The 27,332-nt window shown below is 43.3% G+C and overlaps 1 protein-coding gene and 1 long non-coding RNA gene across 5 annotated transcripts in view; one reads left to right on the top strand and one right to left on the bottom strand.

Annotated features, from left to right (window-relative positions):
- Positions 1 to 27,332, bottom strand: part of ANKFN1 (ankyrin repeat and fibronectin type III domain containing 1) — a 247,727-nt gene that overhangs the window by 105,990 nt on the left and 114,405 nt on the right. For all 4 annotated transcript variants that reach the window (XM_077328704.1, XM_077328707.1, XM_077328705.1 and 1 more), the window contains 3 exons: positions 24,484 to 24,678; positions 22,241 to 22,354; positions 2,230 to 2,327 (listed from right to left, as the gene is read on the bottom strand). In XM_077328704.1, the coding sequence (XP_077184819.1) occupies positions 2,230 to 2,327; positions 22,241 to 22,354; positions 24,484 to 24,678 (407 nt within the window). The remainder of the gene's footprint in view (positions 1 to 2,229; positions 2,328 to 22,240; positions 22,355 to 24,483; positions 24,679 to 27,332) is intronic.
- On the top strand, positions 308 to 6,155 carry LOC143833189 (uncharacterized). The gene is made up of 3 exons (XR_013229553.1): positions 308 to 410; positions 2,239 to 2,375; positions 6,034 to 6,155. It is a non-coding gene; the product is annotated as an uncharacterized LOC143833189 (long non-coding RNA).

Raw genomic sequence — 27,332 nt, 5'->3', positions numbered from 1 at the left:
GACTGTTAGAACATCATAATATTGAAAAAAAAATAAAGCACAGGGGGAGCTACAGTGGAAGAGAAGGGGGGAGAATGAAGAAACAATAAAAGTGCCAGGCATCAAAGCCTACCCACCCTCCAAAAAAAGAAGAAAAGAAAGAAACTTGGGTGGGTAATTGCATGGAGAAAGCCTCATGAAACCTCACTGCCTCTTTTGTCCTCCTGTTATATTGTTGCTATATTACAATGAGAAAAAAAGATGTCACAATGCAATCAGCATTATGCTTTAAGAAACTGGATTGCTCAAGGACAACTGAGAGGGGGAAGGCGGGAGGGTGGTAGGCAGGGTGAACATCCCTCACTGATGACACAAAATGGTAGTGCAGCGGGAAACCAAATTTGAGTTAAAGAATTCATCACTGGAAAATGGTGAGTTAAGATCCAAATGGGATCTTACGGTTGAGGCAAGTGCTGTAAAATATTAGATGCCCCCCCACCCCAAAGAAGACATACCACCATGTTGATCCATCATCAATGGTGGCAGCACATCTTGTCTGTGGTGCCCACCAGGGAGTGGGTTGGACTAGAGGTGGGGTTATTTTTATCATCATGCTGTTATTTACTGTTTTTGTTAATTTTATCGGGGTTTTTAATGGGAATTTTGTTGTATAGGGGTTTTATCATGTAACCTGCCATAATCCATTTAGCCGAGAGTGGCGGGAAATCAATCAATCAGTCAATCAATTAATCATTGCAGTAAAGGAGGATTTGGAAACTGTGGGATAAGGGGGTGCCAAGTTCAGATATATTCCTGGGGAGGCAAAATTTTTGTCAAAAGTTTTGCACTGTTTGCTTCTTTAAGAATGGCAGTGTAGAGGGCTGCTCTTGTGTAGAAACAGTACTGGTAAGAATGGCTGCTTTGGAGGGTAGATTCTCTGGCATTACATCTTGCTGAGTTTCCTTCTCTTCCCAAACCTTGATATCACCAGCCTCCACTCCTAAATCTCGAGGGATTTCCTACACCCAGCACTGGCAATCCTAGATTCAACCCAACACAATTAAGCTAAGGTTACTTAAAAATATGAGACAGCCTGGGGAAAAAAAGTTAAATTGAAAAGACCTAAAAAAACCCACACTTAAATCTTAATCTTGAAGAAAAATATTAAAGCAATTACAGTAACACAATCATAACTCCACTTACTTGGAAATAAGTCTCATTAAAATTTGTGAGACTTAGATTCCAGGCGGAAGGACTAAATTGCTAAATTTAATGTGTAATTGCTTTACACTCTCTTTTTAAAACACTCTTAAATCTAACCTTATCCATAATTCAAATTAGGAGAATATTTTAAACAACGTTATTTTCCAGTGAGGGGACTTTGCTGGGGGATTTCCTCCCTTTAAAATCTTTTCAGCTAATCATGCATAGTTTGAATAAGGCTTGCTTTTTGCTGTCATTGACAAAAGTCACTTTGATCAGTTTCTGGAGGGCCATCAGAAAGCAAAAGCAAGATGGCATAAAGGAGAACCTGGCTAATAACCCATTAGTAATCTATCATCCATTCCTACAAAAATACACCTCTTTCCTTTTAAATCACTGCAGACAGCTACTTGTAATTCCCTAATTAAGTGCTAGAGACAGAATTAGGTGGGTAGCCTTGTTGGTCTGAAGCAGCAGAACAAAGTGTGGGTCTAAGTGAGACCTTTAAGACCAATTCAAGTGGGTAGCGTGTTGGTCTGAAGCAGCACAACGAAACAAAATCAGAGTCCAGTGGTCTTAAAGGTGCCACTGGACTCTGGCATTAAGACCAACAAAGTTTTATTCAAGACGCAAGCTGCTGTATGCATTCACACTTCTTCCCCTTCCCCTTCCCCTTCCCCTTAATTTTGCTGGTCTTAAAGGTGCCAACTGGACTTTGTTCTGGGGATACAATTGTTATTTTAGCCATTAGACATGGATACAGGATTGGATCTCCCCAAAGCCTTTGATCTGCCCTATAGGTTAGCTCATGATTAGCAGAGCACCTTTTGTTCTGCTATCCCCCCCACACAACATAAAAACCTATAAAACAACCTCAATGTTGCCTGCCTATTCCTTTGCGATTTTTAGATGCTGGTTGTCAGATATAATGTACTTAATGACTGGCAGTTCTGGCTAGCTGAAGGGCACACAGCCACTCTCCTCCTGCAGCTGAAATTCAGTGCTAGAGAGCTCAAAGACAATCTCAACAAATGACTTCATATTTACCATTGTTAGGCTGGTGATAGTGCACCTCAAAGACTGAAGATTATCCATGATGATTTCCCCTGCCAAGGGAGAAAAGTCTTCCAAACTACTCCACTCCACTAGAAAACAAATCAAACAAGGGAAGGTTAGTCAGATATTGCTGGCAGGTAAAAAGTTTTATTGTTTCTCTTCACCATTTTGTCCCTTATATTGTCTCTGTGTATGGAGGTAACAAGACACTGCTGTTTCTGGATCATTATTTGTCCTGGGCCTACATGTCAATAGAAGAAGGTTGTTTTAAACCAGTGAAGTAAATATGGTTTAAGCAATTTACAGTAACAAAGAGGCAGCATGAAAGGCAATTTAGACCAAAAATGAGTATATAGATCTATGGATTGCAAGTTAAGGCAGAATACAAAAGATTTCCTGGAGTTTTAAAATGCTCAAAGTGGTGTGTGTGTGTGTGCGTGCGTGCACACACAAACATATCTGTGAGAGATGGTTAATTTCAAATAAGGCATAGAAGAGGAGGGTTAACCCTTTCCTTTGCATCACCTCCACAGTCCCAACAACCCCCCTCTCCTTGCTGCTGTTTGCCCAGGGCCAGATGAAGGCATGCTGAAACTTGGGATGTGCACTGGTGGGGGATCAGTACTTTTTGGATTAGGGATTTTCTGATTCGGTAGAACTCAAATCAACCAAATCATTGATTCAGCATATCAATTTGAGTTTAGCTGATTATGGAAAACTAAAACCGATTCAGCCAAACCAGCTGCCAGAAAACTGAATTTGCTGCGCAGGGAAGCCTCTCAGAGGATAAGCTGTTTTTTGGGCTGGGGGTGGGGCGAAAGGCAAAAGACTTTGGGAACATAGAAAAGGAAAGTTATATCAGTGGACAACTACAAAGACAAGCAACATTCAGAGGCAAAGATCCTCGGGAAAGCAAGCTGGAGGTTTGATAGAGGGTCAAGTGATGTTCCAGAGCCTCAAGAAAAAAAAGGCAAAATACTTTGGGAAGGCAGAAAAGGAAAGCCATATTGGTGGACAGCCACAAAAAGGATAAGCAGCATTCCGAGGCACAGATCCTCAGGGAAACTAGGTGGCAACTGAGGGTCTGTATGGATTTGACAGAGGGGGAAGTGATAATCCAAAGCCTTGAGGGCAAAAGGACAGAAAGAAAAGTGACATTGGTGGACAGCCACAAAAAGGTACAGCAATTCCTTGGTTGTTGGAGGGGATGATGGTGTGGAGCTCTGCCTCATGTCCACAGTGAAGCCCTGGGCTCACCTTTTCCTCCTGCCTGAGTCCCTGTGTGGGCATGTATTGTTGGTGGCGCTGCTAGTGTGGAACTCTGACTTGCCTCCACTGCGGAGGACCTGGACCTGGCAGCACCGATATTGGGTGGACGATTCCCCCCTGCACGGTTTTCTGGGGAGTACGCTGGTGATGCAGTGCTAGGCCAATAGACTTCATACACTCTTTTTTTTTTTTTTAAGAAAGTCTAGCAGCACTGGAGGGGGGAGAATGGGGGGGGGAGCACTAAACATTCAGCAACATGGCTACCGAACAGTAAATGCAGCTGGAAAAATCTCTCCTTACAATTTCAAAAAACATGCCCTGCCTAAAACTGACCAATAAGGAGAGACCAATCATGTAGCATGCACAAAAAGAAAAAAAACAAAAGCAGTATGTAGATCACATACCCTACAAATCCCAAGAGAAAATAGAATTTTTTTTTTAAGGTGCAGAATGCATGCACAGGTTTTGAATTAGAGTAGAAACTTGACTTCTCTGATTATCAAAAGTAAGCTGGTAATGCAAAAAGGGTCGATGTTTAGTTAAAGATACCCTAAAGCAGGGGTAGTCAACCTGTGGTCCTCCAGATGTCCATGGACTACAATTCCCATGAGCCCCTACCAGCATTTGCTGGCAGAGGCTCATGGGAATTGTAGTCCATGGACATCTTGAGGACCACAGGTTGACTACCTGCCCTAAAGTATTAACAACAGCCTCCCACCCAATGTGTAATATTCTACCTTGGGAGATTAAGTATTTTCTTAGTTAGAGGCCCCCAAATCCATTCATTTGTGCAACAATTCAACTTTCTTAGCCCAATGGGGGAAGACATAAAGATACCGATATATTATCCAATACGGCAAACAGAACCTACTTTTAAGGAGGGGAGACAATTGAGATCAGGAAAACGTGTGTGCGTGTGTGTGCACATGCACGCGCGTGGAAGGGAATGATGCAAATCCTCATCACCCCTGTATCAGGGCTGCCATTGACATATTGATTCTCCTACAATTTAGGGGTGGGAAGGTAAGATTTAATGTTGCTTACAACTTACAATTTGTATGTGTGGGTACAAAATAGCACTCTTAAGAGAAATTCTATTAATTCCTCTTTAGCCAATTTCTTGTTTCTTTCCCCTTTTTTCTAAAATGGAAATTGGAGCCTATTTCTAATAAATTCATTTTTGATCAAAGAGGCATTCTAAGGAAAGAGGGGCTGGAAGGGTGGTCCTACAAATTATTCAGAATTTTACTTTGTAGGTATTCAGAGGCAGGCAATGTCTTCCCAAACTTTTATAAACATAAAACCACAGCAAAGGCTAAAGCTGCAAATGGGTACATGGATTTCTCTTCAAAGAGAAACGAAAGATAAACCCCTTTCAAAAGAAGGGGGGGGGAAACAAAATAGGAATCAGTAGCTACATTGAAATAAGTTAATTTTGTATAAAGAAATTTTTCTCCTCGTAACAATGCCAGTATAAAATCCATGAACTATATCCTTCCTGATCATATAAATAGCAAATACAAGCAAACACAATGGATTGAGAATGGAGTTGGATGTTGTGACGGACAGCTCTTAGAAAAGAAGGCTCTGAAAAAACAGCATCAGTGAGGAGTTAAAAATCCTCACTAGGCAGACAGAACCAGGGCCACAGTCCACTCTAAGCCCTGAGATTGCTCCCCCCCTGCACACAGCTGGGTGGGAATCAATATACTTGTCATTCCAATGGAAGTGAAATATACTTTGTGAGACCAGGTTAAGCAAGTTCTTATTATTATCATGGTGTTTTTGTTAATTTAAACTGCCTTCCTGTTGGTGGGGGCAGGGAGAAGGGCAGCACAGTATGGCCTGATTACATCAGATCTCAAAAGCTACAGAGGGTCAGTTCTTGCAAGGGAGATCATCAAGAAAATCCCTGCAAAGGAAGGTAATGGCAATGAGCGGTTTCTCAGTGGAACAGGCTTCCTTGGGAGGTGGTGGGTTCTCCATCTTTGGAAATTTTTAAACAGAGGCTAAATAGACATCTGACGGAGAGGCTGATTCTGTGAAGGCAAAGGGGTAGCAGATTACAGTGGATGAGCGATTGGGATGTGAGTGTCCTGCATATTGCAGGGGGTTGGATTAGATGACCCATGAGGCCCCTTCCAACTCTATGATTCTATGATTCTACTTCTGCTTCTCAGTCACCTTGAAAGCCCCTTGCTGGGGTGGCCATGAGTTGATTGTGACTTGACAGCACTTCACACCCACTACTGCTGCCTTCAACTGCTTCATTCATTCATTCATTCATTCATTCATTCATTCATTCATTCATTCATTCATTCATTCATTCATTCATTCATTCATTTCTTACCCGCCACTCCCAAATGGCTTTTGATATAAATATTTCAGTATTATTTGTTTGTTTCCTCCCCTGCCCCCAATTCTAGTTGCTTGGGTTTGATTGTCCTCCTGTTGTTTTGGTTTTGTTTTTGTTTTTTTGGACAAAGCTTTTTGTTCATATATATTGTACTTTGGTCACATGAGAAGAAAAGAGTCATTGTAAAAGAGTAGTGTCAGTTGAAGACAGCAGGAAAAGAAGAAGACCCAACATGAAATGGATTTCCATCAAGAAAGCCACGACCCTCAGTTTACAAAAGGTGAAAACAACAGGACATTTTGATTATTCATTCATAACGTCACCATAAGTTGGAAGAACCTTGCTGGCACTTTACACACGTACACCCTCCAAACATCACACGCGTTATAACTATTCTTGCAGTTTAGGGTGCAATTTTCCCCATTTGCTCTATTAGACCTTTCTTCCATGATAATAACAATAGATTCAAATGAGTAGCCGTGTTGGTCTGAAGTAGCACAATAAAATCAGAATCCAGTAGCACCATTAAGACCAACAAAGATTGATTCAAGGCATGAGCTTTCGAGTCTGACGAAGAGCGCCTGCACTCAAAAGCTCATGCCTTGAATAAATCTTTGTTGGTCTTAACTGTGCTACTGGACCCTGATTTTACATGATAATAACCACAATACAAATATCTCCCCATGTACCTTCACAGTGATATGGGCTTCTTTTCTTCAGTTTGTAAAAAAACCTCCAAAAGCACTCTCTGAGCCAGCTTTTCTCAACACTTTTATCATTTGAGAAACCCCTGAAACATTCTTCAGGGTTCGAGAAACTCCACAAGTGGTGCCATCGTGCAGAATATGGTTAGGAAGCACAGCTGTGTACACGCCCACCTGGGCCCCTCCCCTTCCCACCCCCTCCAGGCCTGAGATTGGCCAATTTGGGAGGGGAGGGTAGGTCAACATGACTATATATGGTCATATCACCTGATAATTTTTTATTTTTTTAAATTTATTTCTTATATTTCTATACTGTATGTTTCTATACTATATATGTCTATAGTCTATAGTCTAAGGAATCAATTAACTCCCACCTATTCGGGAAACCCTTCCAGGGCTCTCAAGAAAAGGACATGAACCAAAGTAGTAGCTGTCCAAAGCTAAGACTGGAGTCCCTCTGCATAGGACTGCCCTGCTACCAGCCATCAGGGTTAAGACAGTCTCAGCAAGTATAGGGGGGGAAATCAGGTGATAGATAACTGTGGCTCTGTGCCATCTTTGTGGTGCCTGGTTTGGCTGACTTCTTTTAGCCTCACAGATTTTGCAGTGGGGGAGGGAGTGTCCAGAAGATGCTGGCCAAGAGAGAGACATGCATTCAATCCGATGCTTTCCACCAGGCTCCAGATATCGGCCTGACTTTTTAGAGTGCGCCATGCCTTTCAGACTTAATGTGAGAAGCAGCACTCCCAAGTCAAAGAAACTTTTAACTTGTGTCCATTAACCTCGAGTTCCCCAAGGCATTAACAGCATAAGCACCCCAGACTTTGTTGAGAGTCGACAGTTCTATCTCCAGCCACCACTATGAAAATTTAGAGGCTGTTAATGCAACATCTTGTAGGAGTCTTGCCTGCCCAGAGCCGCCTTTCATTATAGAAAGGCCTGTAAGTGTCATTATACTTGATGGCCTGTCACATTTTCCATTGTAAACCATGATTTTCTGGGCTTTATAACTTCTGCTACATTAAGTCACTTAGACCGAAAGCTGGGTATACAAGCTGCCAAACCAGACATGTTCCATTACTGTGCCAGCATAAATTGGAGAAGACTATCCCAGGTTGTTTAATTTCAAACAAAAGGAATGTGCAGTCTTGTCAGACACCATCTTTTCCCGCCTGCTGGCCAAAAGGGGGGAAAAATGGGTTTCACTTTTAGGCCACTCTCTGTCACCACGGACAGTATATAAAACTATATAATGTCCTGGTGAAAAGAAGCAAGTAGCAAAGTTAACAGGATAGTCAGTCACTAGCTATGTTTCTGCATGTGTGTGTGTGTGTGTTTTTTTTATGACCTAAAAATTGAAAGGTTGGATAAGAAAACGACATGGAAGAGTCAGAGCTCAGACCTTATTTCAAAATAAGCTTTTAATAATGCAGAAAAAGGGTGAACGATGGTGGAATTCTCTCCGATCTTCAGAGTCAAGAGATGTGTGTCAAAAACCTACAAAATCAAGAGGAGCTGGGATGATCGTTTAGGAATTGCAACCCAAAATAAAGAGGGGGAAAAAGAGAAATTCTACCGAAAGATTATATTAAAGGAAGCTTTTGAAATATGATTTTAAATGAACCAATTGCCTTGTCTTCCTATGTACCTGGTCATCTGAGCTGGACTAAGCTGAATTAGCTGTCTTTGCAACCCCTTCCCCTGCTCAGTCTTCAGGCAGACACAGTATACAGCATCCCCCCCTTTCCCCCTGCTTCTGGTCAGCCTATCTCAGATTCTTGCCCATAGCTTTTTTCCAAGCTGGATGGTCATTCTACTACAAAGCTTTCCACAGCAGTAACATTTGTCCTTATAAACTGCTCATCTGTGGCATTGTTAAAAAGCAGCTAACACTATAGCATTTTTCTTCTTCCTCAGTAGACCTAGAGAACATGCAAAATTTTCCTTTTTTGTATTTCCGGAGAAGAATTGGCTTTTATACCCCGCGTTTCACTGCCCAAAGGAATCTCAAAGCAGCTTACAATCGCCTTCCCCTCCTCTCCCCACAACAGGCACCCTGTGAAGTAGGTGAGGCTGAGAGAGCTCTGACAGAAACAGTCTGTGAGTCACAGCTCTAACAGGGCTGTGACTACCCCAAGGTAACCTAGCTGTCTGCCTGTGGCTGCCTGGGCTCTCCAGATGAGAGGCTGCTCATTTTGATCGCTATACCAAACTGGCTCTCACAGGGTATTCATTTGCCTGACTGGAGTACAAAGCCTTGTTTTTTTCTCTTAGGTATCCTGGTTTGCTATGCTTCACAGGATCCTAAAGAAAACGATGAACCTCAGATCTCAGGTTCTAGTGACTTGCAGGGTAGTAACAACCTAGCCCAAACCTGAAAGCAAGAAGAGCACAGCTCCTCCTCCTCCTCCTCCTCCTCCTCCTCCTCTCCTCCTCCTTCTGTGTTCGAAGGAACAGGGTACCCTTTCCCTCCCTTCTCCACATTACCAAGTTCTTGCTTCAAGATTTCCTGCACAAAAGCCAGGAAATAAAGGCATGCACTGGAGGCAGGCAAAAGAAGAACGTAGTTAACAAAGGCACTCCAGTTTACAATGTTTCTCTGGAGTCTGGAGAGAGACAGACGATTTTTCTTTTCCCTTCAACTTGGTGGGGGAAAAAAACAGCAAAAACTGCCATGCATCACCAGTAGAAAGTCTCTAGGCAGAAGCACGCTAATTATTCCATTAATATTGAGAAATATACTTTTTAATTATGCATAGTCAACATGGCAAGCCTTCAAGAGTTTGGTGAAGCAGAGTTTGCTTCTTGGGATTTCAATGCAACAGGACTTGAGGTGCCACTTGCAACCATGGCTGCCTAGGGCTCATTCCACTAAGCTGACCATCCTTCCCGCCTTTGGTGGGTCAGTCCCACATTTGGGGCATTTGCCCCGTGTCCTGCGGCGTTAGCACATTTTTTTTAATGTAATTTTTTTTAATTCATTTTTTTGTCCATACGGCAGGCACCCCACTAGACAGCCCGGGCTCAGGACACCCGGGCTCCAGGGCGGGGCTTCCCGGCCAGCTCTGCTGCTGCCTTTTCCTCCAGGCGGCCTTTTCCTCCGAGCCTCCCTGCCTCCTCCAGGACCAGGCCGCCCTAATAGCACTGCGATAGCTTGCCTGGGGCTACCTGGCAGTCTTGTTATTCTTCTCTTTGGGGAAGGCTTGCACGAAAGTCCTCTTGTTAATACTGAAGGGAAATAGCTTTGTTTTGCTTTTCAGCGGTGTTGGATGTGCACCTTTTTGAGAGGATGTGCTTCTTTTTTCCCCTGGATTTGTTTACTGATCTATGTTGTTACCTGCCTTGAGCCTTTGTGAGACAGACGGACTACAACCATCCTGCCCTTCTTCCAGGTTGCTCTGCTTCTCTGCATTGCTCTTCACAACAACCTTGTGAGGTAAATTAGGTTGAGAGACAGTCACTTTCCTAAGGTCCCTTTCATGGTCTGACGGGGATTTAAAATTAGGTCTCACCAGTCCTAGTCTAACACGCTGCCTACTATACTGGCCTAGCTCTCTGCATGTGTAATGCAGAGCTGCAAAGAAATGGGTGGTATAGATAGATAGATAGATAGATAGATAGATAGATAGATAGATAGATAGATAGATAGATAGATAGATAGATAGATAGATAGATAGATAGATAGATAGATAGATAAAACCCCTCAGGTTTGGGAGCAACCACTACTAGGACAATTCAGGATGGAAGAAAGCCAAGTGGCCTTTGCTGGAGCTTCCTCCAGAGTGTGCAAAGGGCAGCTCCATCTAGAGGAGAGCACCGCACATTTTGCAGTTGTGAGTTTTCATCTGACACTCCTCTCCAGGGCAGCAGAGCTGCTTTGGGTGAGTACTTAATGATGATTTCTGTAATCTGGATGGAAAGAATAGCATGAGTTGCTGCAGTTGCCCAGTTAAGCAACTTATACATAAGCAGCAGTGTGAACTTATAGTAACTCTTGGCACTTTTAGTGTAGTCCTTATTTTCAGCCAAATCATGACTTTGCTTTCTCCTTATATCTGATCATCTGCTACTGTCTATGATCTGGGTCTCTCAGAGCAATGTAGAAAATGGTAATGCATAATTAGAAAACAATGCAGTGAGAGCAGGTTAATACATAACAGCAAGCAGCTATAGGCCACAATCCCATTCCCTTTATAAAAGTGCCTCCTTAAAATATGCCATCATAATGGAAATGCCCTCCTAAACAATTCTATTTTATATACTTTGTAGAATGCCAACAGAGTGGGAGCCTTCCAGATTTCTTCAAGCAGGCCATTCCACAAGGTGGGAGTCACAACTGAGAATCCATTTCTGAGGAGGCAGTCCTACAGATATGCAAGTCCAAGGCCATGCCTGGTTTTGCATGTGATAGCCGACACCTTTCCGGAAGATGAAACTCAAATACTTTGGCCACCTCATGAGAAGGAAGGACTCCCTGGAGAAGAGCCTAATACTGGGAGCGATTGAGGGCAAAAGAAGAAGGGGACGACAGAGAATGAGGTGGCTGGATGGAGTCCTTGAAGCAGTCGGTGCAAACCTAAATGGACTCTTGGGAATGGTAGAGGTCAGGAAGGCCTGGAGGATCATTATCCATGGGGTCGCGATGGGTCAGACATGACTTTGCACCTAACAACAACAAGCCAACACCTTGAATTGAACTTGGGAACTGATGTGAAGCTGATGGAGTGACTGCAGAATGGGAATAGCATGGGTACTCTACTTAACTATTCAAGAAACCAAATGGCAGCATTCTGGAATCCAGAAAGCATTATAGCCATCTAGTTCATGGTATAGATCCAGTTGGCCAGACTGGCTGGGGGGGGGGGGGGCATCTTCCAGGCAAATCAAAGTTGGAAGTCCAGTGGCACCTTTAAGACCATGTTTGATTCAAGATACAAGCTTTTGTGTGCATGCACATGACAGCTTGAACCTTGAATCAAACCTTGTGGTCTTAAAGCTCCCACTGGACTCAAACTTTGTTCCTTAAGATATCAAGTTTCCCAACCAGCATTACCTCTGTTTTGTCAAGATTAAAGTTTCAGTTTGTTCATTCTTAGCCATTTGATCACTGCATTCAGGCAGTATACATCAAGAGATTTCATAGAGAAATATGGAGCTGGGTGTCATCAACATATTGCCATAAATGAAGTAAATAAATAATCAGCATAAATACAGACTCTTCTTCTAAGGAGAATGGGCCCAGTGCATTCTGACATGTCCCACCATCTTCACATAATCAGCAGGTTGGAGATGACGACCCCAAAAGATGATGACCCCAACGTCTTTCAGAATACTTTTTAAATTTTGCAACAAAACAAAACCCAAAAACCTCTATTGCTACGGTCCATTTGGCACTTATGCTTAGGATTATTCGCCCCCCCCCTCTTCTCTCACTAAATCCTTAAATTCTTGCTAAAACACTGCTAGGTGGTACTTGGGGATCAAAGAAATTCTCTCCTCAGCATGGGGCCTCTTAAGCTGTGAATTTTTCCCCCTCCAACAAAAGCACCAGCTTTGAGGTGATGAATGGAGCCTCAGAGACTAAAGGATGAGCTGAGGGAAACGAAAGCAAACATAAACACAGATCTCAGCCTTCCAATGTGACTGACTGTTACATAGTGGCGTAAAGGAGCAGTTTCACATTGATTCAGATCAGTCCAGCAGTCTTTACCTGAGAGACAGCGGCTCTCCAGGGTCTCAGCGCCAAACAACCTAATCAACCAGATTGTATGGCCTAGCCCTTACAGGCCTGGGCCATCAAAGAACTGGAGAGAAGAAAAATAAAATAATATATAATCCTATCCAAACACTTTTGGCTTCCGTCTGCATTCCTCAGATGTTTCTCCCGAGGAACAAACTTACTGTTGGCTTTGAATTTTGCTTTGTGAGATGTAGCAGGAGCCACGGGACATGCAGAACCCCCTCTTCCCGAGATGTCTCAGTGGTGCAACAGAAACATCTTTGAATTTCTTCAGAAAATGAAAGAACCCCCCCCAAATTTGTTCATTTCGCTTCAGGGAAAATTTCAGTGGCAATTTCACTTTAGGCTATGGCGGTCAGGAAGCATCAAGTAGAAGGTTTTGGCTTTATGTATCTATTTATGTATTCAGAAAGCTTAACCCCCCCCACCCCACCATCCCATAAAAACAAATAAACAAACAAAACCCAGGCCCAAGGTAACACATAGCAATGCCTCTGATTAGCCCGAAGAAGCCAACTGAGGGGGGAAGCTTTTGCTAGGAAATTTATCTGGATTTTGAAGATGTAAGGTGTTGGTTTTTACCTTTAAGGCCTTACGCTGTCTGGGTCCTGAGTGCCTGAGCCACATTCTCTCCCCATATGTCCCCCAAGGAGCTCTTTGCTCTGTGAATATCGACATGTTGGTTGTCCCTGGCCCCAGAGAAGCATGCCTGGCCTTGACCAGAACCAGGGGCTTTTCGGCCCTGGCTCTAGCCTGGTGGAATGAGTTGCCATAAGAGACCCAGGCCTTTACAGAACTTCCAGAGTTCTAAAGGCCCTGCAAAGTGGCACTTTTCTACCAGGACTTTGGTGGAGGCCCAAAGTTGCACTCTTAGCATCTGAAAGGGCCACCTTGCTTGTCCCTCCACCCAGGCTCCGTCTGAGCCACTTGCCAGCCATTTATAACGGGGCCAATTCTTTAATTTTATTGATTTAATATCTGGCCCAGGTGATCGTTTATATGTCAGGGTGATTGAAGTGTTTTAAATAGAAATTATAAGATTTTAAGGTTTTTTGTTGTGATCTGCCCCAATGCCTTTTTCAAGAGGCACGGCCTAGAAATATGAGTGAGTGAGTGAGTGAGTGAGTGAGTGAGTGAGTGAGTGAGTGAGTCACATTAATTCAGAACTTAGAGAGTGAGTCCAACATGGTTATTTCTAACTGTACACCATCCCATTTAGTTCCACACAATGATCTTCTTTGTGCTGCTCTGCTGCCCTTTTCTACACAGAGGTGCGAGAGGGCTACACTGCATGCTTAATAAATATCCAACCCCCATGGGTGGGATCCTACTTGTCCATCTTATATGAATCTCCTTCAATAACAATACTTCTTCTCCATACAATTTTCCTTTTATTACTTTGTTTTTGAGCTAATAAATCAACCAATCCTGTTCTTTAGTTCTGGCAGTCCTTATTTGCTGGTTAATTATCCATTTTTGTTTTTTAGGTGGGAAGGAGGTGAATTCAAATACAGCCTTTTGTTATAGAGCTACCCAAAATGATGAGATACCCATAACAGAAAAGGGAAAAAAAAACAGTTGCTTTCTTATGCCCTCTGCTGCACCTCTGGCTGAGCCACTGGAGAGCCACTCCAGAGGTTGCAGCTGATCCCATTGCCTGGGCCCAACACTCTCCAGGCACTTCCTGGAGATCTGACCAGTGAAGATCAGGTTGGGGATCGGGACTAGCCCAGTACCCCAGAGGACAAGCAACCTGGTCCCAGTCAGACCACTGCCCAGCCTGATGTGCCCACATATTCCAGCCCTGAAGACTCACTGGAGGAACAGCACCACCAGTCCCAAGTGAAGAACCCAGTAAGTCCTACATGGCAGTACCAGAGGAGGCGATCTACTCTGACAGCTGTCAGGAGATGGGCACACCTGGCAGCTCGCTGACAGGGTTGATGGGGCTCAGCTGCACCTCCTTCTTCTGATGAGGACTAGGACCAATTGCAAGCCCTCTGGCTGAGAGTTGCCCCACCCGGCTTGGCTGTATTTCATAAGGGCCTTGAGGAAAGGTCCTTTCTGAGTGCAATGCCAGTCTTTGCAGACAACTCCTGGTTCGCTTTGGTGAAGCTCTGCTTGACTGACTCCTGGTTCCTGATTTTAGCCTGACTATGTTCCCAGCTCCAGACCCTTGGCTTTCAGTTCCTGACTACACTCCTGGCTCTAGATCTACGGTTTGGCTCCTGACTATGTCCCCAGCTTCTGACCACAGTTTGACTTTGACTGTTTCTCTGGCTCCTGACCCCAGCGCAGATTGACCTTGCTTTCTACCCTGCCTACAGTGTGAACTGTCTCTCTGGCTCTTGAACCCCCAGACTAGACTCCGGTTTCTGGCTTGAGCATCCCTGCATCGAAACAGCAACCTGGCCGAGTAGGTGTGGCCCAGTAGGGCAGCACAGGCTTTCAAGAATGATGAAGTACAAAATAGATTCAAGAGGGTAGCTGAAGCAGCAGAACAAAGAGGTACCTTTAAGACCAACAAAGTTTTCTTCAAAGTGTAAGCTTTTGTGTGACACACACTTATTTGGAGACACAGTAAAAGTACAAGACAGATGCTTTACACCATAGGACTTCAGGAACAAGATTGGAAATTTAACACTGATTTGTGAATGCTGACATTACAAGGTATTTGGGCAGGAAGTAACTAATCAAACTGGAATGAAAAAGGAAGACTGAAAATGTAAAGGGACAATAACTCAGGGAACCCTTATTTGTGCTTTAACTTATTTTCCGGAGGGTCGCCATGTTGGTTTGGAGCCTCAGAACAATATGTGTATCTAGTGGCACTTTTAAGAAAATCAAAGTTTTATTCTAGGCATAAGCTTTCATGTGTATGCACTTCTTCAAATACACTGAAACAGAATTCACTAACCATTACACAGAGAGGTATCACCGTGCGGAGTGGTGAATAAATAAATGAATAAGATAGATGGTTGGGCAGGACTAATTAGAGTCAAGATAGTAACTGAGCAATAAATAGAGTTAAGATAGGTAATTGGTAAGATCTGTGAATATGAGCAGATTAGCACAGAAGTTAATAAAATTTACAAACAGAAGTGAGACCAGAATGGCATTAGCACGTGTAGTGAGATAAGAACATCACCTTCTAATCTTGCACATGCCATTAAATGTGAGCAATGCACTTCATTTTTCTGAATGGGGAAAACAGTTCAAACCCTAAACCAAATGATAAATGGGCACAAATCAGACATCAAGAATCACAAAACTGAGAAACCTGTAGGGGAACATCTTGCGTGTGCATAAAAGAAGGAACAATCATTTTGGGAAAGAGATGGGAAAGATAGCAGCCCATAATCTGTTCTAAAGACTATGTTCTCTTCCCACCATACTCTGCCTTCCAACAATCATAGGTGGGATTGCCTACCAGAGTTTCTGCTCAGCAGTCTATAGCACCTAATTCACTACCTGTCCTTTCCTAAGGATGGAGTAGAAAGCTAAAGTGGCCTTGGAACAAGGTGGGTTGAGAGGCTCCTGTGGCTATGCCAGCATGGCTGAGGCTCAGAGTTTTCTCTCATTGGCAGGTAGCCAAGCCAGAAGACATACGTACATAGTTTTTTCTCCTAAGGAACAACACATCCCATTTTTTTTGTTTTTGGACTACAGTACAGCAGCAAGATTTCTGGTTCACCACCAACTCAAGCAGTCACCCAATGTTATGCTTGCATGATAATATGCCTTATGAATACAGGCACAAGCAAATGGCCCACCTCAAAGCGATTTGGTGCTGTCCTTGTGCAGCATAATCCACACAGGAGGTTGCAAGGCAGAAAAGGCTCCACATATGATTGTCCTCACTGATATCCAGGTATGCCACTCAAAACTACTTATTGGATCTGTCAGTGTAGCCCAGCTGTTTTCAAGCTTTTGACACTGGAGGAGCCCCTGAAATAATTTTTAGGTTTTGAGGCACCCTGGAAATGATGTCATCAGGCCAGGCCTCCCTGCCATGCCCCTGGAAGTCACATGTCACCAGAAGTGACATCACCACCTGCGTTAACAGGCAGGCTTGAGGAGGACTATGGGGGAGGTAGCCAGGAGGTTTAAGGTGGGAATAGGCATGCAGATTTGGCCCAGATACCTCGGGATGAGGCAGGGGACGCAATGGAAACAGCTCAATTTTTCTGCATTCGCTCCCTTTGACCCCAATTGGATGGGAAATGATTAGATGGCACCTTTGTACCCCAATAACTAGTTGGATTATGCCCAAAGACTCTTGTTTGGTTGGTACACATCACGGGGCACTGTTCTCAGTTTGACACATGTGCAGCTTTTCTCTTTTTTAAAGAATACTTCCCACTTTCTCTGTAATGCAAGCTGGGATTTCTGAAAAGCACTTAAGTGACTAATAGAAGCCAAGTGTGATCCAAATGGGATTTGCGGTTCATCTAGTGCTTTTTCAAACTCTACAGCATAGCAAACAATCCCATGTTAAATGCTTAATTGCTATTCACAGTTCTGATGCAAGGCCAGTTAATATTCTCACATTATTTTCAGCTTGGAACGCCACATTCCCTTGAGAATACCCTAGATTACCAAGGCCATGTTTAAAAGCCGTGTCTTTCTATGTGAAAAACAGGATGCAGTAGTTATGCTTAAATAAGGTAATCAAAGTGGGAGTCAAAGATTAAGCCTTGAAAATAAAGGTTAAATCACACTGCAGGCTTGGGCTGCGGACCTGAGGGACATATGGGAAATACAAGTTGGAACCCACAAGGCCTTGCAAAGTAAATTTTATTTCTTCCTCTTCTACTTCCACTTTCCCTTCAATTCCACTTTTCTATCTCTCTCCCATCCACTAACTAACCTCCCTTTATCTCACCACCTTCACTAGTCTACCTTTCCCTGCCCTCAGCCCCTTCTAACAAGGAAAATTACGGTCCTCACCATATGGTGGGACATGGCTGAGCACAGCCATCTGCCTCACCTTTCATGAAGCTCAACTGGGTTCTTCTATCCACCCTGCCTTGTATGAGGCTCGGCTGGACTGGACATTGCTGTCTTTCTCACTTTGTGTGGGACTTGGCCCACTTGCTACCATCTGCATCATCTTGTCAAACTGGGTGCCAGTTTCTGGCTCATCTCATGTAGGGGTTGGCTGGGGGCCAGTGCCTGGGAAGGGTGGGGGGAAGAGAAGAGCCCTGGCTATCAGGCTGTATAGGGGGGGGAGGTTTGAATCATTCCCGCACAAAGCCCAAGGTCATCCAGGGAGAGAAGCCTCTCCACAGATCAGCTGGGGGGTGGGTCGTTTAAACTGCCTCCCCACAGTCCAACAAACAGCTGATCCTGCCAAAAGACTTCTCTCAGTGCAATCAAGTGTTTGGCAGGCTTCCATGCATTTAAATGGACATCTAGGTCCCTTTTAATGCCTTGTAGCCAGAATCAATTTGGCTGTATTTGAATCACCTGAACCCCTGTACCAATACAGGGGTTTAGGTGATTTGGGTATACCCAAATCAATTCCTGCCAAATTTTTACTGTACTGAATATTTCTGTACTGTACTGTACTGAATGTTTCTTCAGTGCACATCCCTAATTAAGTACCTAGGGGAGGGAAGTTTCAGCGGAAAAATGACTGACTAGAACTTTCCTATATCCCATTTGTTCTCCAGTGCAAACTACTTCTAGAGAAAGACCCATTCACTCTTTATTGCATAACCCTTCAGTGGAACATGCCCTTTGTTCCTGTCCTTTAAATGTACACACAAGGTAAAGCTTATTAATGAATTGAAACAAACTGTATGAAAATACAAGGAATGATCTGGACGGAGGCGTATGCCTGTTGTTAGTTCTGTACTTTGGTCTTACTCTTAGGGAAATTTCCAGAATTCTCTTTGAATTCCCATATTACTCCAGCAAGCTGTTTTGTATAGAGCAGAAAAAGGCTGTGGGAGACCCAAGTTTTAATACCTAATAAGCCAAGCAGCTCACTAGGTGATTACTCTCTTTCAGCTCCCCTGAACTCTGCAGGGGTGGGTGTGGGTGTGGAAGAAGGTAGGATAAAAGTGGGATAGCCAGATAGAGCACCAATTGCCTTTTTAGCATTGCTTTATTCCTGAAAAATACAGGCATAGAAATGAAGGGAACTAAAAACACAGTTATCATACGGTATTCTGTACCTTGCAATTTACACAGGCAGCAATTCTAAGCATGCAAACTTAGAAGCAAAGCCCAATCAGAAGAAGAAGCCACTTTTCTCTACCAAGAGTCTCAAAGCGGCTTACCATCCCCTTTCCTCTCCCCACAACAGACACCCTGTGAGGTGGGTGAGGCTGAGAGAACCCTGATATTACTGCTCGGTCAGAACAGCTTTATCAATGCTGTGGCGAGCCCAAGGTCACCCAGCTGGTTGCATGTGGGAATCAAACCCGGCTCCCCACACTCCTAACCACTACACCAAGTTGGGTCTCAGTGATACTTCCTTTTGTGTTTTGGTGATTAAGATCATTTCCCTGCCCCATCTCCTTCCATCTTCCATCCCTTTTTGTAGAAGTGAATCAGACTTTTATAAGTACAAAATGTTGAGACAGAATCATACTAGTACTGTCCAATTCATCAGTTAATATCCTCATAAGCCCTGCTCTCTGTAGCTCCATCTGAGAAAGGCTGCCAACTCCATCTTCGGGGATCCATGAAGATTTGGGAGTGGTGTGTGAAAAGAGAGGAGTTTGCACAGTGGGGGAGCATAGCAGGGGCACGATGTCACTCTAGGACTTTTGTTCCTCCTAGACTCTATGGTATACCATAAAGCTTGCCCTCCAAAGCTACAGTTCTTCCAGTGGAATTGATCTCTTCACGGAGATGAACTGTAATTTTGGGAAACTCCAGGCTCCACACTGAGGTTGGTAACCCCATGCAGAGGTGAGGTGGGTGGCAATTTGGTCTTGGTCTTTTTTAAAGGCAGCTTTTGACAGTAGAGTCTCAGGCATTACAGCTTGCTGAGCTCATTTTCAAGGCTCTGCCCCAAAACTCCAGGAATTTTCCTAGACAGAGTTTGCAACCATAACCCAGAATATGTATAAAATCCTTAGGAGCATCTCGACACTCATTAAATGTAGTGTAATGTTTGCCCCTCCATATGACATCGCCAACATTCAGTGTCTGGGCAGTAACCAACTCGCTACATCCTCCATTTTAAAGTGTGAGTCTCCCCCCCCCCCCCCCCGCGGCAAAAATCAGGAATGAGATTAATTTTTTAAAGTATCAAAGGACTCATGATCCCATAAGGGGTAGTAAGGGGTAGCATTCAAAAAGCACTACACATCTATGATTCTATGCATAGGCATTTCAATGGAGAAGTATGATTTTTTTAAAAATTAGCGGGCACCGCATGACCTTTAAAATTTGGAGAAAGGGGATTGGTTGCCTGGATTAATTGACAGGTGGAAGCACGACGTATATAAGGTGCATTGCTCTCTTTCACCAATTCCAGCAGCAGATATGGAGAGTGAGATGCATGAAAAGGCGGCAGACAAAGGCAAGACAGCAGAAAAGGAGAGGAGAGGCTGGGAAGCACGATAAAATTTAGCACTTTGCCATTCAGCTGGCGTAACACTATTTTTACTGATGTGCAGAAACTGCCTGAGAGTACCAAAACCTCATAGGTGAACTTATAGGAGCTGACTTTACAAAGCCTTTGCAGCGTGTAGGGAATCTGCAACGAAAGAGAAATGAAGTGAGATTTTGAAAAATCTTCTAGCTTGGCAGAAGCAACAAATCTAGGGGGAACAAGGAAGGAGAGATTTTTGTGTGTGAGTGTGTTTGTGTCTGCGCATGCACCTAAAAGAGGACACAGAATACTGGAACAAAAAGGCCACAAAGCTAAAGCAGAGCGGTGCTAGAAAGGGGGGGGGGGAGGTCGAAGATTCCATCAAAGAATTCTTCTTCTTCAAGCAGGAATGGAAGAAGCCAAGAGACAGGAGCAAGAGATGAAGCAGTTACACAGATACGGCAAGAAGGATAAAACTGTGCACCTTCTAGAGACATAGTCATGTTTGGCTCAGTTATGGAGATACTGGCAGATGTGTCCCTGAAGGTAGTAAAGGGGCTGGGAAGAAGCTAATAAGCCAAAGCTCTCTCCAGATGAAACCAAACTGCTGTTGGTAGACAACCAGACCAATTCAGGGTCTGCTTGTACTCTCCCTTAAGGAGATGGTACTTGGGAGTGCCTTTTGGTTCATGGCAACTGCAGATGGAAATGCAGATCTCCATGACAGCACTTAGACCCTTTAATCAGTACTGGCTGATTCACCAGCTGCAGTCATACTTTGTGAGGCATGCTTTGGCCACAGTTTACACGCTCCAATTATATTCCAGATGGACTATTGCAACGTGCTCTACATGAAGGTGCCATAGGGACTGTTAGCTTAAGTATGTTCAAAATGGGGCAGCCAGAGACCATATTTTATCAGTTGTATAAACTCTTTCCTGGCTGCCAGTTTGGTTTTATGCACAGTTCAAATTCATTTTAGACTTACAGAATCATCCAAAGCCTGAGACCATGGAACTTGGAAGATACCATCAACCTTATACATCTATGCACTTGATTATCATCATCATCATCATAAAGAAGAAAAATAGGAGTTCGGTTTTATACTCCACTTTTCTCTACCCAAAGGAGACTTAAAGCAGGTTTTCATTCCCTGCCTCTCCCACAACAGACAATCTGTGAGGTAGGTGGGGCTGAGAAAACTCTGAGAGAACTGTGACTGACATGGTCACCCAGCTGGCTTCATGTAAGAGGGGAATCAAACTTGGTTCTCCAGATTAGATTCTATCACTCTTAGTCATTATACCACACTAGCTTTCCGATGAGGTACCACTCTGGGTGTTCCCACATCTGAAAGCAGAGGGTGAGTCCCTTATACTAATTCCGCATGCAGTGGAAAGACCAGGCCGGCACTCCTATGGCAGTGGAGCTAATTCCCACTGCCGCACGACATCAACAGCAGCCTGGCAATGTCTCAGACCTAGCATGCTTTAGAGCATCCGTTGCACTGGGGCACAGGAATATGGATGTCTCTGCATTCCCTTTTCTGCCCTGGGCACCATTGAGGCCTATGTGGTTGGGAGAAAGTTGGGCCTTCTGGGCCTAGCTCCTCCCCTGCCTACAGTATCCCAGCAGGGACACAAAATGCCCCAGTTGGCTCTTCGGAGCTTCACGGCAGCACAGAGCTGACTGGGGCATTTTAAAAATTATTTTCAGGAAGCTGGGATTACATTGTCATGTAACCCTACCTTTGTGAAACTAAACACCCCCTGGGCGATCGAACCGTTCTGCCCAGGCTGCCTCCAGATAGAAGCAGTAATCTGGGATTGGTCTGGTGTGTCACTCAAAAAGGTCCCTGGTGTGGACACAGGAAGCGGCTGCCACAGTGCAGAATCGGTACCAGATAGGGCCCTTTCCATACTGGCACATATGCTCTGGAATTCTCTCCTCATGAAGATCTACCAGATACTTAACCTTTAGGTGCCCTTTAATCTTTTATACCTCCTGCAGTTGGTTTTAGTTACTCCATTATATTACTATTGTTTTGGGTCGTGCTTTTTAAAAAAAATACTACTTGTAAAATATATAGGATCTTATTCTGTTTTGATCTGATGCTTGTTATTGTTCCAGTTTTATCTGGGATAATTTATTATAGTGCAGTTTCCATGTTATATATTGTAAGCTATCTTGAACAGTTTATAAGAGCACAGAGGATCAGGATGGAAATACTCTAAATGGATTAAAAATTCATTTGTAGAATAATTTGCAAAGAATGAGGGGACCAGATCATATCTGAAGACATTTGCAGACTTCATATTACATAGGAACAAGTTTAAGCAGACTATTACTGAACAATCAGACAATAGATCTGAGTCTAGTACCTTTGTATTTGGTCACCACCGCTGAGTTGATGCTATGAGGTTCTTGGAAGGTGACAGTGAGTGATGTGCTGCTTGTTACCATGAGGCAGACGTTGGTCGGTGCCTCGGGGGCTCCTGGGAGCAAAGAGAAAACATCATGTTTCATGTGGAACAAATACCTTTCAAACAGTCCTCAGAGCCTTCAAAGAAAGTCAAAACTGTAGTGAGCTTTGTTCTGAAGATGTTTGCGCTGACCTTTTGAACACTAATGAACAGTCCATGCTAATGAGATCTGATGGACACCATTTGTTTCACTGGTGGCCTTCATCCTTTTTGGATACCTCCCCCCCCCACTCCAGTTAAACACTTCCTCAATATGAGCCAATAAAATAACATGTCTACATTCTTAAAGGTCAAGAAGGGGGCAGAAAAGAAACCAAAGAGTTAATTTTTTTACTTCAGTTTTTGATTCAAGCCATTAATAAAAGAGCAAGCATATTTGTCACTTTGAATTTCAAACATTTATATATATATTTGTAACATAAAGTTTGCAACAAATTTTACTCCGAAAGAAACAGTAGCACATTATATTATTAATTTTTCATGAGAATGATTAGTAATCCCTTGAACGGCGCAATCTTAAGCAGAGTTGGACCCTGCTAAGCTCCTTGACTTCAAGGGATTTGAGAGTAATTGTGTTTAGGATCCTAATGTATATCTCTAAGATACTATATCTCTAAGATGTATATCTCTAAGACACTAAATTTTAAATAGTTTTGGCATTCAGTCAAAGAGAAGAGAGATCCTTGGCATTTTTGACTTATAAAAGACAAAGCAATGAATGAAAGAATAGATTAATTACAACTGTGATTTGCTATAACTTTGGCTTTGATGCTTTCTGGGTATATTGAAAGAACCATTATTGCAATTGAATAAGGACAGATTACTATTCATTCTAGGAAAGGACACGTTTAATTTTCCTGGTATAGTAATATTCCAGAATCAGAATTGCCAGTGAGAAATAAACACATGCCCTTAAGTCAAAGCCTTACCAATTAAATTTGGCCCTCAGCACTTAATCAGCAAAGGATTTGTTTGATTAATTTAATGATTAAACCAACTGAATCTTTGTGAACTAATAAACACACAGCTTCAGTAGTAAAAGCCCATGTATGTCAATAATGAGTAGCTCGTACTGATTTTGAAATTTCACAAATTGTATTGAAAGAAAGGTAAGGGAAGAGGCTGGAAGAATTATATGGGACAACAGCCTTGAGATGGCAAGTCTGAAGGGGCGGGTTATAAATCCAACAATAAATAAATATTACTAAAGTTTGTTTTATCAGCTGATAAACTTGTACTAGAAACACAATCTCAAGGGAACTTGATTTATACTCAAGTCTGGATGTAATATTTGCATCAAACCATCTCTGCAAGCAGCTAAAGAACAGCCTCTTGGCTGCATTCAGGTGTCACAGCAAACGTCTGCTTGTCTATGAGGGACTATTTGTCCCCACATTTTCACATGCTCCCTCCCACCCTCCTCCTGGTTTGGGGCGTATTTGATCAACTTGCTGTGATGTCTGAATGCTGCTGGTTGACCAGGTGCCTGTTAGGTTAAATTAAAGGTCTGAAGGTTTCTCAACCGAGCTCTCCATGTGAAGGAAGGAGGGAGACAAACAAGCCACAGTGGTGCCCATCACAGAGGATTGTCATGATTTCTGAATCTGGCCACTGATGTATCATATTTTAAAAAATCACATTTTGCTGGAAAAGCAGTCCTGGACTTAAAAATGCATCTACTAACTGAAAAGGATAGAGTTTAATAAATGCACTTGTGTTACCTCTATGAGTGGACAATGGGATAAACATCCTGGAGCCCCACCACCCGCTGAGTTTTAAATAGGATGCATATTATTGTTCTAATATTATTACTGTTATCTGTATCTTTTCCTGTTTCCTGTAAACCGCACTGAGAGGTATATAAATATAAATATAAATATAAATATAAATATAAATATAAATATAAATATAAATATAAATATAAATATAAATATAAATATAAATATAAATATAAATATAAATATAAATATAAATATAAATATTCTGTCTGGACCAGTTTCTGAAGCAGTAAAACTAGGCTAACTACTCAAGAGAAACACTAATGAGGAATAACTGGAGAATTGCTGTGGTGCAAATTGTCAGTGGACATCTATGTGGAATCTACCCTGTGGGTGCATTGCTTCCATCTCAGTTGTTCTTACTGGAGTGTTCATAGCCTGCCTTCATGCGCTTGTAGAGCCGGTATCTCCACTCCCAGGCTTTCCGCTGCTTCTCTTTCTCCGCACTGTCTGTACCGAGCCCTTCGCTCATCACTTGTGCAGACAACTCGCTCACTCGCTGCTGGGCTTCTTCTACTAAGTTGCTCAAGTGGATCGACCTGCTTTCCATATTGACAACTGGCAGGAGAAGGGAACAGTGTCAGTGCCAACGGTCTGCACAGCAAAATATCCTGCGTTTGTTCAGCTTTGAAGAAAGAAGTCATTATCTTGGCCACCTCTGGCCAGAAACCTTTTGGCAGAGCTGAGCAGATGCCATTCAAGAGATACAACCCAACATCTTTTATGACATTGCTAAGTAATCTGGGGAAGAGGGCATCAGTAACAAACCCATGACCTGCCAAGATGTATGCACAAACAAAATCTCCAAGTTCCTCAGGGGACCATACCTGATTTTTCCTTCCTCTATTTTATCATCACAACAACCCTATGAAGTACAGGAGTCTCAGAGAGAAAGAGAGGGAGGTCCAAAGTCACCCAAGGACACTTCAGGGCTGTATGTTACATGGGAACTCGCTTGTCTAACAGTCTCACTGCTGTACTACACTGGTTCACCCCTGGACCCCATGCAGTGACCCACCAGAAGTGATCCACCTGTTCTCTTTACCTACTTGCAGGGCCAGTTTACCCATGTAGCATATGCTATGGGCTTAAACTGGCTCTGGTGCTATGGGCCCTGCAAATCCTTAAACCACTCCTACTTACTTGGAAATGTTTGTGGGACAGCTTGCTGGCCAAAATATGTGGTTGCAAGATTATCATTATGTTGGTTGTTCAGGTCTTACCTAAGTTATAAGATCACATGGGGCCTCACTGGCTATTCTTAGCAAGTGCTTGGCTTACTTTTACAATTGGGCTGCCCTTAGCCTAGCATGTAGTGAAGCAATCATACTCATAGGTACCAAAATACCTTCCTATATGCAGCCTGTATGGCCATCTTGCCAGCTGCACAGTATCTCAGCTCTGTTTCTGACTGATTTTGTACAGAAAGGTAAAACGCGTGCCGCCTCCTGCTTGCAAACAATACTGCAACCATGCATTTGCACATTTCCTAACGGGAGACCCTGCCTATGTTATCCCACCATCTTGTCACAGCTTTTTGCCTCTCAACAGGGCAGCAGAGAATCAGGAAGTGTGGACAACCCATGAGCAGTGAAAGGCTGTACAGGGGCAAATTCCTTGTGCGGAATTGATCTCAGGCTCCTTCCTGTGTACAGGGATAGCTGTGACCAGGGGCAGGAGTCCTTGGGTGTAAAAGCAACATACAAATGTCTTAATAACTAAAGAAACAAACATTCAGTTTTCATTTCAGCTTGTGGGAATGCCTCTCCAAAGCTTCCCTCAATATATGGTTGGCCACCAAAAGTTCTCTTTGGGGGTGAGTGTCTTGCACCTTTAAAGAATCTTCATCCACTGACCAAAGACACCAACAGAGAGAGACGGACAAATCCGTCTGGGAAAGGAATTCCAGGATTTGGGCACTACAATTGAGAAGGCCCATTCATGTGTTGACACACACCTAGGCTCAGGTGGCAGGGGTGCTCAAGGAAGAATTTAAAGTTAGCATTTTGAACTTTGGACACTTAGAAGAAGATGAAGACAATGAAGATGAAGAAGAGCTAATTTTTATACCCCACTTTTCACTGCCCAAAAGAGTCTCAAAGTGGCTTACAATCTCCTAGGGAAACACACCCACATTTAACCTCATCAGGAGAGTACTAATGCAGTGGGGGCAGAGGGAAGAGGGAGTAAACAATCAGTATTTTAAAGATCTGGATATATTGGAGCAGAAAAAAATATCTGTATTCCCATTTCCTAAGTTCCAAATACTGGTATTAGATTCAGATTCAGAAGAATTGAGTTTCTGATATTTTTAAACTCCATTGTTCCCTAAGAGGCAACCTTCAAAGGGGCTTTAAAGATATTTTTAAAGTTATAGGTACCAAAATTACGGAGGAGTTGCTAGTACCTGTCCTTTAAAGAACCCCCAAATTTCAAGTCAATTGGACTGAGGCATCCAATTCTGTGTGGGCCCCAGCTGTCCACCACTGTTTTCTGTGGAGGGAAAACCCCCCATGAAAAATATTAAAAACTCTCCCACATGATGGCCTTTGCAAGCTAATACCAGCATCCAATGAAAACCCAAGAATATGAATCTAGATAAACCCCAATAATCTTAACCTATGAAAAATGCAAGAACCCCAAATAACTGCAAACCCTACACAAACCAACTCCAGCAAGGAATAAATTTAATTTAAAAAAATCCTTGAAACCGACAGAAGCATATTTAGAGCTGCTCAGCAAGGCAATATCAAGCCCCAGGATACAAACACATGTGGGGGGGGGACAGTCCTGGGAGGGTGCAAATGCTAGTCCCTGAGAGACTGCCTCTCTGCCTATACCCCCCCCAAGAGCCCTACGTTCTGCAACATCCAATTTGGCTGGTGGTCCCTGGCCCCAAAGAAGCACATTGGATATCAACTAGGGTGAGAGCTCTCTCTGGCCTGGCCCCCACCTGGCAGAATGAGCTCCCTGAAGAGAGCAGGGCCCTGCCTGAACTCCCATAGTTCCATAGGGCCAGCAAAAGGGAACTCCTCCACCAGGCATTTGGTTGAGGCTGACCAATCCAACAGCATCTGCTGCCCCCCCCAAAACCCGTCCCCACAATCTGAATTCAAATCGAAGAGCTACAGGATCAGGGTTAGAAGTTAATGTCGTAAATGCTGTTATTATGACATGTTGTAATTCTTGTTGTCTTCAGTCCTGGTATCCAT

This window comes from Paroedura picta, chromosome 3 (genome assembly GCF_049243985.1).
Source record: "Paroedura picta isolate Pp20150507F chromosome 3, Ppicta_v3.0, whole genome shotgun sequence".
NCBI classification, from domain to species: domain Eukaryota; kingdom Metazoa; phylum Chordata; class Lepidosauria; order Squamata; family Gekkonidae; genus Paroedura; species Paroedura picta.
Note: the sequence above shows the minus strand (reverse complement) of the source record. Positions and strands in the feature narration are given on the sequence as shown.